Consider the following 17,137-nt stretch of genomic DNA (forward strand, 5'->3'; position numbering starts at 1 on the left):
CGTTTTGTCACTAAAGCACCTTATACCACCCACCACTGCGACTTGTATGCTCTAGTCGGCTGGCCCTCGCTACATATTCGTCGCCAGACCCACTGGCTCCAGGTCATCTACAAGTCCATGCTAGGTAAAGCTCCGCCTTATCTCAGTTCACTGGTTACGATGGCAACACCCATCCGTAGCACGCGCTCCAGCAGGTGTATCTCACTGATCATCCCTAAAGCCAACACCTCATTTGGCCGCCTTTCGTTCCAGTTCTCTGCTGCCTGTGACTGGAACGAATTGCAAAAATCGCTGAAGTTGGAGACTTTTATCTCCCTCACCAACTTCAAACATCTGCTATCTGAGCAGCTAACCGATCGCTGCAGCTGTACATAGTCTATTGGTAAATAGCCCACCCATTTTCACCTACCTCATCCCCATACTGTTTTTCTTTATTTATTTTTATTTTTCTGCTCATTTGCACACCAATATCTCTACCTGTACATAACCATCTGATCATTTATCACTCCAGTGTTAATCTGCATAATTGTAATTATTTGCCTACCTTCTCATGCCTTTTGCACACAATGTATATATAGACTCCCCTTTTTTCTACTGTGTTATTGACTTGTTAATTGTTTACTCCATGTGTAACTCTGTGTTGTCTGTTCACACTGCTATGCCTTATCTTGGCCAGGTCGCAGTTGCAAATGAGAACTTGTTCTCAACTAGCCTACCTGGTTAAATAAAGGTGAAATAAAATTTTTAAAAAAATAAAAAAAATAATACCAGCTGTCATAAAAAGTAATGACAGCTTATGAATAGGGGAATAGGGGTTTTATTTTACAATCAGATACCTGTCGTTTTTACACATTATACAATACATAGGGAATAGGGTGATTTTTACTGTCAGGCATCTGTGTCTGTCTGGTTTCCAGTGACCCTGGTGTCTTTTGTCATCACAATGGGCAGAAATGTGGCTACAGGGCCATTTAGTTGTGTGAAGGTCCGTGAATGCCATCGTTATCACATGACCAGTCTCAGACATCTGGCACAAAGAGACCAACCATCCCTTTTATCACCCCATGAACCCCTTCCCTCCCATACACTTTGGACCATAGACAGAGTGACTGAGCTCTGCCCCAGGCCTAAATGGCATTAATGATTATAAGCAATAAGCATAGTGAGCCTACCAGTGCCACTGCCACTGCCAAGTGGAGTAATACTCCACTGGCATAGTGTTCCCACCTTGGGAAGGGAACCAACATGCTGCTGTTACGAATATCAATAATTTAGATAGTAAAGTGTCAGCGGCAGCACCATGACATATTTTTTTTACCTTTATTTAACCAGGCAAGTCAGTTAAGAACAAAATCTTATTTTCAATGAAGGCCTAGGAACAGTGGGTTTCGGTTACTAGTCCAACGCGCTAACCACTAGGCTGCCCTGCCGCCCCATTGACCTTGAACATGTGTGAACATGTTGAACAAAGTGCGACACCAACATCAGCATGCTACGGTGCCATGCAAAACCTTCCCGACATCCCTGATCTTGTGAAAGTCTTCGTACACCACCTAGCGGCCAAGGGGGAAAACACAGCCACGTTGAATGCCTCGCGTCAACGATGCGCGCGCAGTCATCGCCATTTTGAATTACAGCCGCACTTCGCTGGCTGATGACTGAAAGGAGGCAAGATTTCTTCGTTTCTGAAATATTTCTGCGCATTCAAAGCTATACTTACTGGATACCTATTGTGAGGGATTTATATCGCTCTAAGTATGGCTCACCGAAATCTAAAACAGGTCAACATTCAAAACAACGCACCGTCGCCGAAACCTCAGCAGCAGCAGCAGTACCACCAGCAGCACACAAAGCGCAACATGGACTCTCCAGGCATGGAGCGAAGGCCGAATGTTGCGGATGGGAAAACCCCACCACCAAAGCCGCAGACGGCTGCCAGCCCTGCGGCAGAGGGGGAGGGTGGAGCCGGAGAGTCGCAGGAGATGACGCTGGATATAAAGAGTTTCAGGAGACCCGGGGAGAAAACCTTCACGCAGCGTTGTAGGTTGTTCATCGGTAACCTCCCGACAGACCTCACGGAGGATGATTTCAAAAAGCTGTTTTCCAAGTATGGCGAGGCTAACGAGGTGTTTATCAACCGAGACCGAGGATTCGGCTTCATTCGACTGGTAAGACTGCGTATTAGAGTAACGTTAATCAGTAATATCTAACTCCGTGGTGAAGGAAGCTCCTTTTGAATGTTGGCGTTTAGGCCGCATTAGTATCGATAGCCATCTGTTTCCCCTAGTTAGCTACGATTTATTACTCAGGCGGATGGGTCTGCCTGACCTGTTATTAAGCCTACTCCCCCACCCGAAGCCATTCATTACTTGATACATTGGGTCCCTTTGAAACATACCTGACTAGATTTTATGGCAACACTATCTAGGTGGCAATTCTCATTAATCAATCAAGACTTGCATAAAAAACGTTTGAAAGTTTGCTATCAATAGAGCCTAACCTTTGACCTGGTATTCTAGGAAACCAGGACGCTGGCGGAGATTGCCAAGGCAGAGTTGGACGGCATAGTGCTGGGGAACCGACCTATCCGGATCCGCTTCGCCACGCACGGCTCTGCCCTCACGGTGCGGAACCTTTCCCCCGTGGTCTCCAACGAGCTCCTTGAGGAGGCCTTCTCCGAGTTCGGCCCCGTGGAAAGGGCTATCGTTGTGGTGGATGACCGTGGAAGGCCCACTGGGAAGGGCTTCGTGGAGTTTGCCAACAAACCTTGTGCTCGTAAAGCCCTGGATCGCTGTGCTGACGGGGCGCTGCTGCTCACCACGTAAGACAACCAACGACTGCATTTACTTAGTTACCTGGTTTACGAAATAACCCAAACATGCCAAATCAATTCCAAGCAGTGTGAGTGATCACTCCCATCTCACCATGTTGTCTCCAGGTCTCCTCGGCCTGCCATTGTGGAACCCACCGAGCAGCTGGATGAAGAAGATGGACTCCCAGAGAAGTTGCTGGTGAAATCTGTACACTACCACAAGTACGTTATACACACAATCTCCTATTGGGAGTTTTACTCTCTGTACCAGTCTTGACAACCAGAGTTCTTTATCATAACCAGTATGAATTTGTTGATTTATTCACTTGCCTGTAGGTGTGTTTGTGTGCACCGTTCCACTTTCCTCGTGGTCTCCCTGCAGGTCTTAGTCCAGCCACTAACCCCTCTCCTCCCCGTCTCTCCAGGGAGAGGGAGCACCCCCCGCGGTTTGCCCAGCCGGGGACATTTGAGTTTGAGTACTCGTCCCGCTGGAAGGCCCTGGACGAGATGGAAAAGCAGCAGAGAGACCAGGTTGAGCGCAACATCCGAGAGGCAAAGGAGAAGCTGGAGCAAGAGATGGAGGCCGCCAAGCACGAGCATCAGCTCATGATGATGAGACAAGGTACACACACTCAGAGGAACCTCTCACACACACTGAGGAAGACGCTCACTTCTCAAGGACAAAGTTAACATGTTACCTTTTGTGTTGTGCGCATATTCAACATTAGCAGACATAGCCATAGGCCTACTTCAAGTGTTGTCAGAAACTGTCACATGTGAATACAGAAAAACATTAATACCAAGCCAACCCCTTTCTCTCAGACCTGATGTAATACCAAGCCAACCCCTTTCTCTCACACCTGATGTATTACCAAGCCAACCCCTTTCTCTCAGACCTGATGTAATACCAAGCCAACCCCTCCTCTCAGACTTGATGTAATACCAAGCCAACCCCTTTCTCTCAGACCTGATGTAATACCAAGCCAACCCCTTTCTCTCAGACTTGATGTAATACCAAGCCAACCCCCTCCTCTCAGACCTGATGTAATACCAAGCCAACCCCTTCTCTCAAACCTGATGTAATACCAAGCCAACCCCTTTCTCTCAGACCTGATGTAATTCCCTTTCTCTCAGACCTCATGTAATACTAAGCCAACCCATATTTCTCTCATCTTCTCTTTCTCAGACCTGATGAGGCGTCAAGAAGAGCTGAGACGTCTGGAGGAGCTTCGCAACCAGGAGCTGCAGAAACGCAAGAATATAGAGATGAGGTACGTGTGTGTGTGTACCTCCCACTCTATTTTCTACTTGTCAGAAGTGTGTGTGTTAAACGTTCTCTCCTGTTTGTAGACATGAGGAGAGGCGTAGGCAGGAGGAGGAGATGATGCAGCGCCATCGAGAGCAGGAAGAGATGAGACGCCAACCGGACGGCTTCAAGCCAAACTATGCGGACACCGTGAGTTCACCGGACAGACACACAAACATGCACACACAAAGGTCAGACCGGTTCAAGCCTAATTTCATGAAGAGTGTGAATACACTTGGAGAACACACACACAGCCAACATAGACATTCACATCAGTACAGTCAGTATCACTCATTTCTTGGTTTTTGAATACACAAACTATCACACTTTTTTTAAGTTTCTTCGATTCAGGGAAGCAGTGTTCACACACTTTCATTCACATGATTCTGCTGAGGGTCTGCGTTTTAGATGGGGATTTTGAGAACATTCTCGGATATGATAGGGATTTTTCGGGGCCATCGATCATGTTGGGTGCTGAGAAAAGATGCCTAACAGTCCTACCACTCTACGTCACACTGATGATGATGATCAAGCATACTAGGGACAGGCACGGTTAATTAAATACCCGGATATCCCACCGAATGTTAGTATTCAATTACTTGAGTGTTCATTTTTTTAGATATAAATGTATTTATTTATTTAGACCTATTTTAACGATGGAAAAGCTTTGTCTATATTACGTCAACATTGTGATATTTTTATCTACAAAGAAATACCAGGACATTTGAAATTCTTAATTGAATTAAACAACAAACCTTTGAATGTAGTTTCTATAGCGGTGAGTTGAGATACTGCTGGGTATTTAGCCCTCCAGGCTGCCCCGACTCGTTATGCCATTTCCCCCCACTTCAAATAGCAATGACAGGCACTCCCTTGACAGAGTTTCCACAATACCTGACACAGATCAATGCAAAACACTCACCAGAAAACCTTTTTTTTTTGTAGCAGAATCGGTTCTATCACGGACTTCTCTTTCGTTGTTGCTGTTAGCCAAACTACCGGAAACACAGTATCTCCTCTGTTTACCTCTGCCATGTGCATGTGCATTTTTCGACTATCCGGATATCTGGAAAATATAAGTGATGTTATTTGAATAGTAAAATAATTTTGAATACCCATTCCTAAAGCATCCCAGAATGCTGCCCTTTTCTTTTCAAATAGTGTCCCATATCACTATAGGAGCATATATTTTCTAGGTAACTACAGATGAACATAGTGTATCGTAGTCCTGTGTGTGAAAGTCTACTAAAAATGTATTTTGGGTTGGTCTAGTTTAGGGTAGCCTACTACCTATTTAGTGCTATTTCTTATGTAAGTAGCATGTCACAATTCCAACAGGGCTTTAGGTTTGGTTTTGGTATCTTCCAAAGACTTTAGCTTGAAAGACACAAACCTGATCTGAAATGGACCTCAAGCCACTATTCATTCTCCTTCTTACGGGACTGATAGGTGTAAGCAGTGCAGCAATTGCTCAACCTAACCCTCCAATGGGCTTAGGGTAGCAGCTGACAGCCACCATCTTGTTTTCACCCATCTGGTTTCTTCAGATCTGCTAAAACCAAAAGAGAAAGGCCGAGGGGTTTTCATATTGGTTCATCTGTGTTTTTACTGTGGTTTTCAGGGTGTATGTTTCTCACCAAACTGATGTCCAGCAGTAGCAGCCCTTCTAAGCCGTGTGTCCACAATACTAGCCTCACAGCTAGCGACATAAAACACCATGTAGCTGTCCCACGTTATACGTATATCATCAATTCAAATGCCTGTTGTATTTACCTGGGTTTTCAACACCTATTTTACTAAAGTAGTATGGGAGAGGGACACCTGCTAGAACAAAATACTGCTCTATCTCTGCTGAGTTGTCTGAAGTAAGTTAGATCCTGTAACTGACAGCTTGGCTTTCTTGTGGGAATATTAAGAGGGGAGAGGCTAATGATTGACAGACCCTTTCACCACAATGCTCATTTGTGATGCTTGGGTGTGTTCCAGATGAGAGTAACTTCACTTCCAGAGAGAGTCCTCAGAATAGTTCTAATGTTTTCCATGAAGGCGATAGGGTAACTTGAATGTCAATCTGTTCAAATTTTAATGGCATGTCTATAAATGGCCACTGTGCAAATGCTGTGTCCTTTGGTATCTTCACTTTATCTAATCACTTGACAAAAACACAGGCAAAGAGGTGAGGAATCTGTCATCAGCTTTTTCTAGGTGGATTTTAATGTCTTTCATTTCAGGCCTAAGTCTTGGTCCCAATTTTCAGTACTTCAATAGTCTCCAGTCAACTTTTTCATCATTGCAACTCTGTGATTATGGGTTGGGAAACATACTGACATTCTCAGGAAACATGTGTTTATCTACCTAGCCCTTAGTGCACTTGTATTACTGCATGCCTGTGGATGTGATGTGTCTTATGATGTTGCTGCATAATAACTTTTCTTCTCTGTTTCTATTGTGTGTTGAGAGGCCGTAGAGAAAGAGGACCGGCTGGAAATATCGTACAAAGCACCCTCTGCTGTTACAGCCACCCTTACACTACTCTTAGCATGCACTCTTGCTCCTATGCAACAGTTACAACTCCTACAGCTTAACCCAAAACAACCCGCACAAGGATTAACATAATCTATTGTCGTTACCCTTTACCATTAGTCTTGGGAGGGATGTTAGACTGGCGGCAATCTCAGAACATGCTCGCAAGCCTCACACACATTTACGAACAGCGCGTATACCTAACACACTTTTTGTCTCCCTCTTACATTTACATTTTAGTAAGAGCGACTTAGTTAGTGCATTCATCGTAAGAAAGCTAGGTGAGACAGACACATATCAGTCGTAGTAAGTGCTAGTAGGAAAAGACGAGTGCAAGTTTTAAAAAATGAACGATGCTCCATTCCCTAACTTAATGTGCTATCGACCGAGGAATGAAAACCAAAAGGGATGGATGAATAGAAGTCCATAAGACAAAGCTAAACTACAACTTAGAAGTCAGAAGTGTCTGGCATTAATAGAACTTTTAAAGATCTATCAATTGGGCACCACTTTGTATTCAATGTGTCCCGTCATCCAGAGTGCCAAAGTTGTGCTCGTGTAAAACATACACAGGATTACAGTATTATGTAGGCCTATTATTAGTGGCACTAGCAAAAGTCTTCACTTGAAATATAGTTTAATTTTTTTTTTAAAAAACACTTATGGTTGTTATTATGTAGTCCTCTAACACCGTTTCAGATAGAAATACCATTCACATTTTAAATGTGTAGACTGGTCTGGATTAAGTATAGCGTTTTTTTCATAGCATTTTATTTTTAATAATAATAATTTTACCCCCTTTTCTCCCCAATTTCGATCTTGTCTCATCGCTGCAACTCCCCAATGGGCTCTGGAGGCGAAGGTCATGCGTCATGCGTGCCAAGTCATGCGTCCTCTGAAACATAACCTGCCAAACCTGCCAGCTTAACCCAGGTAAACCAATGTGTTGGAGGAAACACCGTTCACCTGACGACCAAGGTCAGCCTGCAGGCGCCCAGCCCACCACAAGGAGTCGCTAGAGCGCGATGAGACAAATGAAGTCAAACTCTCCCCCTAACCCGGACGATGCTGGGCCAATTGTGTGCCGCCCTATGGGATTCCCGATCATGGCCGGTTGTGTGATACAGCCTGGGATCGATCCCGGGACTGTAGCGACACCTCTAGCACTATGATGTAGTGCCTTAGACCGCTGCGCCACTCGGGAGGCCCTGCATATATACTTTTTAAATTATTAAACTTTTTGTCCTTAAAAAACTTTGTATAACAATGTGACTTTACACATCAGCTACTTTGACCACTTTCCCAACAATTTAGACAAAACTTAGAGGACATTAAATATTTGTCTTCTCTGCTATTCAAATCTGAAATCGGGAACGGAATTATCTTCTAACAATCAAACTATACAGCTGTTTTAGGAACCGCATCAACTATCTCTTCACTTTTACAAACTTTTGACTATTTTCATAACTTAGTGTATGAAATCTTTAGTCTGCTTTTCAAATCTGAAATCAGAACAGCAATATCAAATTATAACACTTACTCTAGCTAACACATGGCCTAGCTATCTAAAACAGTCACTACTGCAATGTAGACTACTGCTACTAGTACTTCTGGGCTACTTACTACTACCTAGTCTCCCACTGAAGGCTACTATTCACTATTTATAAATCAGTCACGCCCTCTACTACACCAGACTTAAATTTAACACTAACAAACTTCTAAACTTCCACCACTAGGTGTAACATATTCATCACCCCTAATTATAGTCTGCAACTTTTCTAATTCCTTATGAGTAAAAATGTTGTAGTCTTAGTGTATTTACTGTATTTGTGATGAAATATGTGCTCGAACTCCCCTACACGCCAAAGTAATAAGGTTTTTATAGTTGTCTATCATAGTATGGGCTTATCAGACTAGATATTTTATCATTTAACTTTGGCTATAATTCTTCACTTAAGTAAAATGTTTTACATTTCCTTAACTACCACACAAATACTTTCAAATACCTAAAGCAAGTCCCACTATTTTTTGTTAATTGATAATTACCTTCTAGTTACTTTTTAAGATATAAAATAAAAATGTTTAGTAGTAGTGCTTACTGTACTTTAGGGAGTTTTTATCCATACACATTTCTGCGGAAATTGTTCCAGGCAAAAGACCTATATCAGATATTCTGATCAATACTCGAGATTTAATTCCAACAAATACTGTACATTTTGTTTTGTTTCTCGTTTACCAGTTCTCGTTCTTTTTCTTTTTAAAGATTCTTGCATTTAATTAACTCAAACTTTTGTAATACTGTCATGTTAATTTGACATTTTAACTTCCCATACTGCACTTACCTCTGTACTCAACAGAGACGAGAGTGTGTGTGTGAGAATTTGTTGCCTTGTGTGTGTGTCTGTGATGAGAATTTGTGTGTGTGTGTGTGTACTTAAACTACTTCATGTGCTTGTCTTGAGGGAGTGTTGTGTGCAAGTATGTGTGATGGGAGTGTTCGATCTTCAATGTGGAACATTTGCATTGTATTCCAGGTAAGTATATTCAGGTGGAGCTGTAACTATATAACTAGAACACAAAAGATGAGTGAATGCAGCTGGTGAAGGATTTTTAGTGTCCATCCCTCATTAACTATTTAAATGTAACATGATTTGAAATAAAGTATATTAATATGTAATATATGTACTATTTACCCATGTTTACTTTGTTTTAGCTGGCCAGTTTAAAATTCACAGGAAACTCCGATTTGACAACATATATCTTAAGACATTTTGGACCAGGAGGTGTATTCTGTGGTTCTGCAATGTTTAGAATGTTGCTGGTAGAAATGCAATGTGTAGAGCTGACACTGTTCCCTATTACACGTTACAGAGCATGTCTGTTCTAAACAATGCTTTTCTATCTGTAACGCGTCTGACGTTCACAATATAACGTAGCACACAGGACTATACAGTATGTGTATCATATTTGTATGATGGTGTGAGTGAGCGAGTTGGGAGGATGTTGAGTGTATTTGCATATTATTTGTGTCTGCGAGTCTGTGGGGGGGGTTGAGTTGAGTGATAATGTGTACTTACGTGTGTGTGTGAGAGAGCGAGTGGGGGCATGTTTATTGCATGTCCTTTATAAGATATTTTATGTGAGAGGGGATGTCAGTGTTGATAATGTGTGTGCTTTGTACAGCTTCATTTGTGGGTTTGTGTAGTGTACATATATATTTGTGTTTACTAATGTTTAGGTTGTCTGAACATTAATGTGTGGAGGGGATTTATCTACTTCTCTATCTTTTCTCTTGCATATTTATCAGTAACCCTTATTCCTCTATTAGGCTGTAATTACCACAAGGTCACTTTAGTGTTTGATCAACTTTGGAATAAATCCATGTTGTATTTTGGCTTGGCCCATATTAAGTTATCACATACAGACCCATATTGGCCTTTTTAAATGGACCTTGAGAATCCATACTAGACACATAAGTAACTTGTTAAGCAAACCTAGGAACTCAGATGATCATTCTGTATGTGCTCCTCTCACACTAAATTCTTACATATCCAATACAGTATCATTCCACACACAGCTTTTGTAACTCCTCCTTCATGACTTTTTCTATCACAGTTGGGAGAACATTATTATCCTTATTCCCTGGCTGTTGCTTAAATATCTGTGTGAGTGTTGTGATGTGTGAGGAATCATCCTACACATGTCCTAATGGTCCTAGTAGTTATTGTCCACAAGGTTTACGGGTGCACCACTCTTCTTCACTTCTTCCAGAGAGAACAGGAAATGAGAATGGGTGAACTGGGCCCTCGTGGAGCCATTAATATGGGAGGTAGGGTCATAACGATGACTCAGCACTGACTGGTCCATAAACAACCATAAACTACCCCCTCCCACTTTCGGTGTCTACAGATCTAAAGGAACTGGGAAGGTGTTGGCCATAAGGCTAGGTTTGTGAAATTCTGGTAACTTTCTCAATTCCCAGGGACTGGGATTCCTGGAAAGCCTGGGAATTTGAGGAAAGTTACTGGAGTTTTGCCGCCCCAGCCATAAGGCAGAAGTTCCCCCTAAGAAGGCTAGGTGGAGCCCCCGCCATATTGTGTGCACCTGGCTAGTTCCTTCAGGTCGGCAGACATTAAAGGGCTCGGAGCAGGGCTAAAGATATATTGTGAGGCTCTGAACGGGATGGGCTGTGTGAGGTTCATGGTGGCTCCTTCACCACTTCATGATTGTAACCCGGGGCTGCACATCACCTACATACTGTGTGTACTGAAGTACTAATACTACTGGGGGAAATATGCTCATGTGTCGTAGTCCGAGAACATGCTAATTATGTTTTTGTGTCACTGATTATATGTGAGAGTGACTAGGGTGTAAGTGTGTTTTGGGGGAATGTGAGACAAGTAATCGTGGAGGGGTTAAAGTTATCCATCACTGCAAAGGATATCCGTCATTACATTTTTTAGAGATTTTTTGTTTGTTTTAATGGCTAAATGGTATAACTCAGTTTTAATACATGTACAAAATGATCCTCTTTCCTGACAAGTAATGATGGTCATGCCTTTTTTTATTTGAATGAAAAGGGAGTTTTGCAGTCGATCTGAGATTGACTTAAATTTCAGTCATGGGTTTTCTTTTGTTTTTACACCTGATTTGTGTGGAGAAACTGAGTACATCAATTTGTAGAAAGTCACATCTACCTTTTTTAGTGTGAATTTTACATGATGACTTCACTAATGATCTTTTCATTATCAGGTAATTTGTTATTTAGTCAACTGGTTGAAGGAAACCATTGTTTTCTTTAGTCCTTAATGTTTTATGTAACTTCACTTTTGCTCTTTCTACAGACCTACTTATTTATCGTGCCACACATGTGGAAGGTTACCTGATTCGAACAATAGATGAGGCCCAAACCGAACAAACATTTCTAGCTTGAGGGTTTTTAGCAAATATTTTGTATCCGCAGTAGCCACCAATCCAACACTTGGTAAACGTTCTTATCTACAAGCTTAGAATAAACCCATCCCTTTGTTTGTATTTACATTTTATGTGTGTGTATGTTTACTACTTACAAACATAATGGCGTGTGTTGTTCAATGAGATGGTGGATTATTTTTATTGGGGGGGGGGGGGGGCTTTTTGCAGTATCATTTCTGTGCACATATGCCATCTAGGAAAAGTTGATAATCTGTTCATTTCTAGCAGTGTGGGTGGGTGGGGTCAATTCATAACTAATACAGCTCTGTCTCATTTAGTACCTAGAAAGCATTATGAACTCTTTACTCGTGTTTCCATTAGTAGTTGATGCAACATTTTCTATCTTTAAAAAAAAAAATTACTGTTATTTTTTTATTAAATGCCTTGTCATCCTACGGATGCTTTTAAAGACCTGTATCGTATGGCTATGAATGCTGTGAATGGGATTTGGGTCCGGGGTTGAGTATCTGGCAACGGTGATGTGCAGTCACGGTTTTTAACCTAGAAGCAGAACTGGGTGATGGTGTTCTTTCGCCTGAAATCGGAAATTCATCCAGACTATCTGAGGGCCTCTCACAGCTTGTCCCACATTGCTATTTTACTGTAATGGAACTCTTACTCTGTTGATTGAATGGTATGATACACTGCTCCTGTTCCCAATGACCTGTAAATAGTCTGTTGTAGGCATCTATCTGCTAACGTTGGTTTTTGGTTGTTCAGCTATATATTAATTCAATTTGACCAATTTTAAGGCATAGCCTAATGATTACAGGTGCTGTAGACTTTTAACCTGCCTTATGAAATCATTAACAAATTATGTATGTATGTTTTTAAAACAGTATTTTTATATATATATATATATATATATATATATATATATATATATATATATATATATATATTTTTTTTTTTACAAAAAATAAATATGCCATGCAACAATTTCAAATATTTAACTGAGTTAGTTCATAGGAAAAAAATCTGTCAATTGAAAAATTCATTAGGCCCCCAGCTCATGTAACATGGGACCAACATTTTACATGTTGCGTTTATATTTTTGTTCAGTGTATATATCGATATGGATATCTCCCCACAGACTAACAAAATGTGATATGTTTTCAATTGTGTACCACAGTGCTCAATATTTTTGCCTTATTTTTCCTGTCAAACTAGGAAAATAAAACATTGGACACCTACATAATTGGCATTGCTTGTGTGACCAACAACCAACGTTAGCTAGCTCTGTCAGCCCTGAGAGATTTTTACACCACTCTACAACAACAAACAGTGCACACGGGGTGTGATGGGTGGGGTTTACTTCCAGTGTGACCAAACGATGCTACGTTGTTTTGCGTGTAGATGGGTTTAACCCCGCCTCTGTTGCCGGGGCCAGTGTAAACCAGGGACCCCCTCAAATGATTGGCATAGGCATGAGCGGAAGGGCCGGAGCCATGGGCCCCGAGGGAACTCCAAACATGGGCGCACCAAACATGATGCCAGACAATGGAGCCATGGTAATGTATGCGCTAAGATGGGCGCTTACTCTCAACCTCTTTTCAATTTCTCTCTCAATAACTCGCTCTCCTTAACCTGCTCAACCCTTGGTGCTGAATAGAAACTGCAGTGTATTGTTTTCAGGTTTTAACCAGTGGTGAGAGGAGATGCCAGAGGCTATTTAGATGCTGCTTATGGATATTACATTCCAAGGTGTTTTGCCAGTGACTTTGATTTGAATAGTTTATGGTACAGATATCTCGTCCAGCTGGTCTTTTCTGGCATCTTTTCCCCTACCATTGCGGTATATTTAATCATGATATCATTGTATCCCTTGGTGGTGATTAGCAAATTGAGGTTAATAATAACATTTACTCCCCTGACTTCACTGTTCACATCATGAGGTTAGTGTGGGTTAGGAAAGGGATTCTCATAGCTTATATCAGCTCTGCACCCATAACTAATGGACTGATTCCTCTCTCCCTCTTCTGACTCTGCCCGGAACTACTCTGCTTGCCTACTTTGACGTTTGGAACGCCTTCTCATTCCCTCGCCAAAATGAACATTGTTATTGAATATCCCTCCCATCTGATTCTTCTGCATCTGGACTGCTCATAATATCTCCACCAACCCTATCCCTTTATGCTGTAGCAGCGCAACGATAGGTTCCCCCAGGGGGCTCCTAATCAGATTGGTTCGTCCCCCATGAGTGGCCGTCCAGGTGTCGAGTCCCCTCAGCAGCAACAGGCAGTGGGGGCAGGGCTTATGGGGGCAGGGCCTGGGCCTGCAGTGGGGGGGCCAGCAGGCTTCGGGAGGGGAATCCCTGTTGTGGGAAACTATGAAGGGCCTAACAACAAACGTCGCAGATACTAATTGTGTTATTATGTTTACATTTTTTCAACGGTGTACCCCAAGGCTCAATATTTGGATCTCTTGCTTTTCCTTTCTCATTATGTAAAATAACTGATTTATTTTCTCGTCAAATGTTTGTTTCTGTTCTTTTAATTTGGGCTGATTATTTCCCTCAGCTTCTTCATGTGTCCCAAATGTTGACTGAGGGGGAAAAAATACTTGTTTTATATCAAAAGCCAGGCCCAATAGTCATGCAAAAACACAAATCTTCAATGTTGGCCGCCAAAGGCCAATATCAACTGCGATGTATCTTGATGTAGTCAGGTCTGTAGGTAAGGTTTAGGCCAATATTAACTGTGATGTATCTTGATGTAGGCAGGTCTGTAGATGGCTTATAAACTTCTGTATGATGTTGTTTCTTGCTTTTTGCTATCAGTATCCTATCCTCCTGTTATTGTTGTTTTCAGTAGATCCTAGTAACAAGTGAAGACCTGCATTGCCTCTGCAATGGTTAGCTTACTTTGATTTCCTCCCGTCCATGGAATGTCTTTCCAGTACATTGCATCCTGTAGTAGTAGTTTGGCTAACTGCAATAAAACTGAAATGCCATTTTGTGAAAACTAAGTTGATTGAAGTAAAAAAAAAAAAAAAAAAAACTTTTGTAGCCTCTCTCTCTCTCTCTTGCCTTTTTAGATATTTTGGGATTTTTCTCACCTTCATCCTTGTTTCAAGTATTATGAACTCAAACTAATCTTTTAATTTTTCAGAGCAGAGCCAAAATGATGTCTGTGTAAAACATGCACAGCCTTATGTTGTCACCCAGAGTCACATTTGTTTATTTGCACACAATATTTTGCGAAGCTAGATTAATGGACCACAGAGTTTAGTCTGCTTCGTGTTTTCCTTTTTGCCAAGGAACATCTGATATCATAGTATCGCGATACTGGTATCGGGACATCACTATCGGGTGTAATTGATCCTCAACCAGGCAAAATACCTATATCGGATATTCTGATTAATACACTGGAGTTTAATTTGAACCAATTGGCTACTCTACATTTTGTTAGTCATTTCTCATTCTTTTTCCGTATATTTAAAGTTTCTTGCATTTTAATTAACTCAACATTATAGACAAACTTTTGTAATATTGTCATGTGTTATGTTAATTTATCATGACATTTGAATATCCCGTACTCGTGCACTTACCTCTGTACTCGAGCGAGAGAATTTGTGTTGCCGTGTGTGTAGTAACATAGTAAAATCATGTGCTTGTCTTGAGTGTTGTGTGGAAGTATGTGTGATGAAAGTGTTTGATCTTCAATGTGTAACATTTGCATTATATTCCAGGTAAGTATATTCAAGTGGAGCTGTGACTACACTACATGACAGTATGTGGACACCTTCTCATCTAACATCTCATTCTAAAATCTTGGGCATTAATATGGAGTTGGTCCACCCTTTACTGCTATAACAGCTTCTTGGAAGGCTTTTCACTGGATGTTGGAACATTGCTGTGGGGATTTGCATCCATTCAGCCACGAGCATTAGTGAGGTCGGCACTGATATTGGGCGATTAGGCCTGGCTCGCAGTCTGCGTTCCAATTCATCCCAAGGTGTTTGATGGGGTTGAGGTCAGGGCTCTGTGCCGGCCAGTCAAGTTCTTCACACCGATCTCCACAAACCATTTATGTATGAACCTCACTTCATGCACAGGGGCATTGTCATGCTGAAACAGGAAAGGGCCTTCCCCAAATGTATTTATTTTTGATTGAATATCCAAAACATACAATATACTTGCAGTGAAGCCGCTCAACAACTACACCACACCAGTCATCCAACAGACTCCCATTCAGAGCGACACACAGAAGCATCTAGGGTCAACGCCCTGCTAAAGGGCATGTCAACAGATCTCCCATAAGGCCAAAATGGATCCAAACCCGCCTAGCCCGAACCACGAAAAACAGTCTGACCATTGTTCCTCGTCCACCAAACTTTACAGTTGGCACTATGCATTGGGGCGGGTAGTGGTCTCCTGGCATCCACCAAACCCAGATTTGTCCGTCGGACTGCCAGATGGTGAAGCGTGATTCATCATTCCAGAGAATGCGTTTCCACTGCTCCAGAGTCCAATGGCGGCAAGCTTTACACCACTCCAGCCAATGCTTGGCATTGCGCATGGTGATCTTAGCCTTTTGTGTGGCTGCTCGTCCATGGAAACCCATTTCATGAGGCTCCCGACGAACAGTTTGGAACCCGGTAGTGAGTGTTGCAACCGATGACAGGCAATTTCTACATGCTTCAGCACTCTGCGGTCTTGCTCTGGGAGCTTGTGTGGCCTACCACTTTGTTGCTCCTAGACGTTTCCAATTCACAGTTACAGTTGACCGGGGCAGCTCTACTAGAGCAGCTCTGGCAGGGCAGAAATTTGACAAACAAACTTGTTGGAAAGGTGGCATCCTATGACGGTGCCACGTTGAAAGTCACTGAGCTCTTCAGTTAGTCCATTCTACTACCAATGTCTGTCTATGGAGATTGCATGGGTGTGTGTGCTCGATTTTATACACCTGTCAGCAATGGGTGTGGCTGAAATCGCCAAATCCACTAATTTGAAGTGTTGTCCACATACTTTTGTGTGTGTAAATATGTATGTGTGTCTATAACTTGAACACAGGTAAACCCACTACAGATGAGTGAATGCAACCGGTGAAGGAATTAGTTTAGTGTCCATCCCTCATTAAGTATTTTGAATATAGTATATATGTTTAATTTGTGTTAGCTGGCCAGTTTTTAAATTCAAAAGAAACGAATATCTTGCAACATCTTAAGACATTAAATGTAGATTTTTGGACTGGGTCTATTCTGTGGTGCAGCAGTGTTTAGAATGTTGCTGATAGAAATGTTTTGTGTAGAGCTGACACTGTTCCCTATTACACGTTATAGAACATGTCTGTTCTAAACAATGCTTTTCTATTTACCTCTTTTTACTTTGACAATATAACGTAGCATACAGAACTATACTGTGTGTGTATTTGTATGATTGAGCAAGTGGGGAGGATGTGTAGAGTGATAAGGACGCGCACTTACACATGTTTGCGAGGGAGTGGTGGAAGATTTAGTCAAATCCAATTTTAGTGGCATGTCCTTCAAGATGATTTGTGATTTTAGTAGTCTTCTGTCAG

At 41.9% G+C, this 17,137-nt stretch overlaps 1 protein-coding gene across 2 annotated transcripts; it reads left to right on the forward strand.

Moving 5' to 3' along the window:
- The first annotated feature begins 1,608 nt into the window (after positions 1 to 1,608).
- LOC110527315 (paraspeckle component 1) lies at positions 1,609 to 14,614 on the forward strand. 2 transcript variants are annotated; one of them, XM_021608507.2, is made up of 9 exons: positions 1,609 to 2,168; positions 2,520 to 2,821; positions 2,939 to 3,034; positions 3,238 to 3,434; positions 3,999 to 4,083; positions 4,163 to 4,268; positions 10,413 to 10,470; positions 12,972 to 13,126; positions 13,761 to 14,614. In XM_021608507.2, exons 1-9 carry the CDS (start codon positions 1,758 to 1,760, stop codon positions 13,977 to 13,979), a joined length of 1,629 nt encoding a protein of 542 aa, XP_021464182.2. In that variant the 5' UTR covers positions 1,609 to 1,757; the 3' UTR covers positions 13,980 to 14,614. The 2 variants fall into 2 exon arrangements, with proteins under 2 accessions (XP_021464182.2, XP_021464181.2); XM_021608506.2 differs by having other exon boundaries at positions 1,670 to 2,168; positions 13,758 to 14,614.
- The last annotated feature ends 2,523 nt before the right edge of the window (positions 14,615 to 17,137 follow it).

The sequence above is a fragment of the Oncorhynchus mykiss genome, chromosome 7, assembly GCF_013265735.2.
Source record: "Oncorhynchus mykiss isolate Arlee chromosome 7, USDA_OmykA_1.1, whole genome shotgun sequence".
NCBI lineage: Eukaryota > Metazoa > Chordata > Actinopteri > Salmoniformes > Salmonidae > Oncorhynchus > Oncorhynchus mykiss.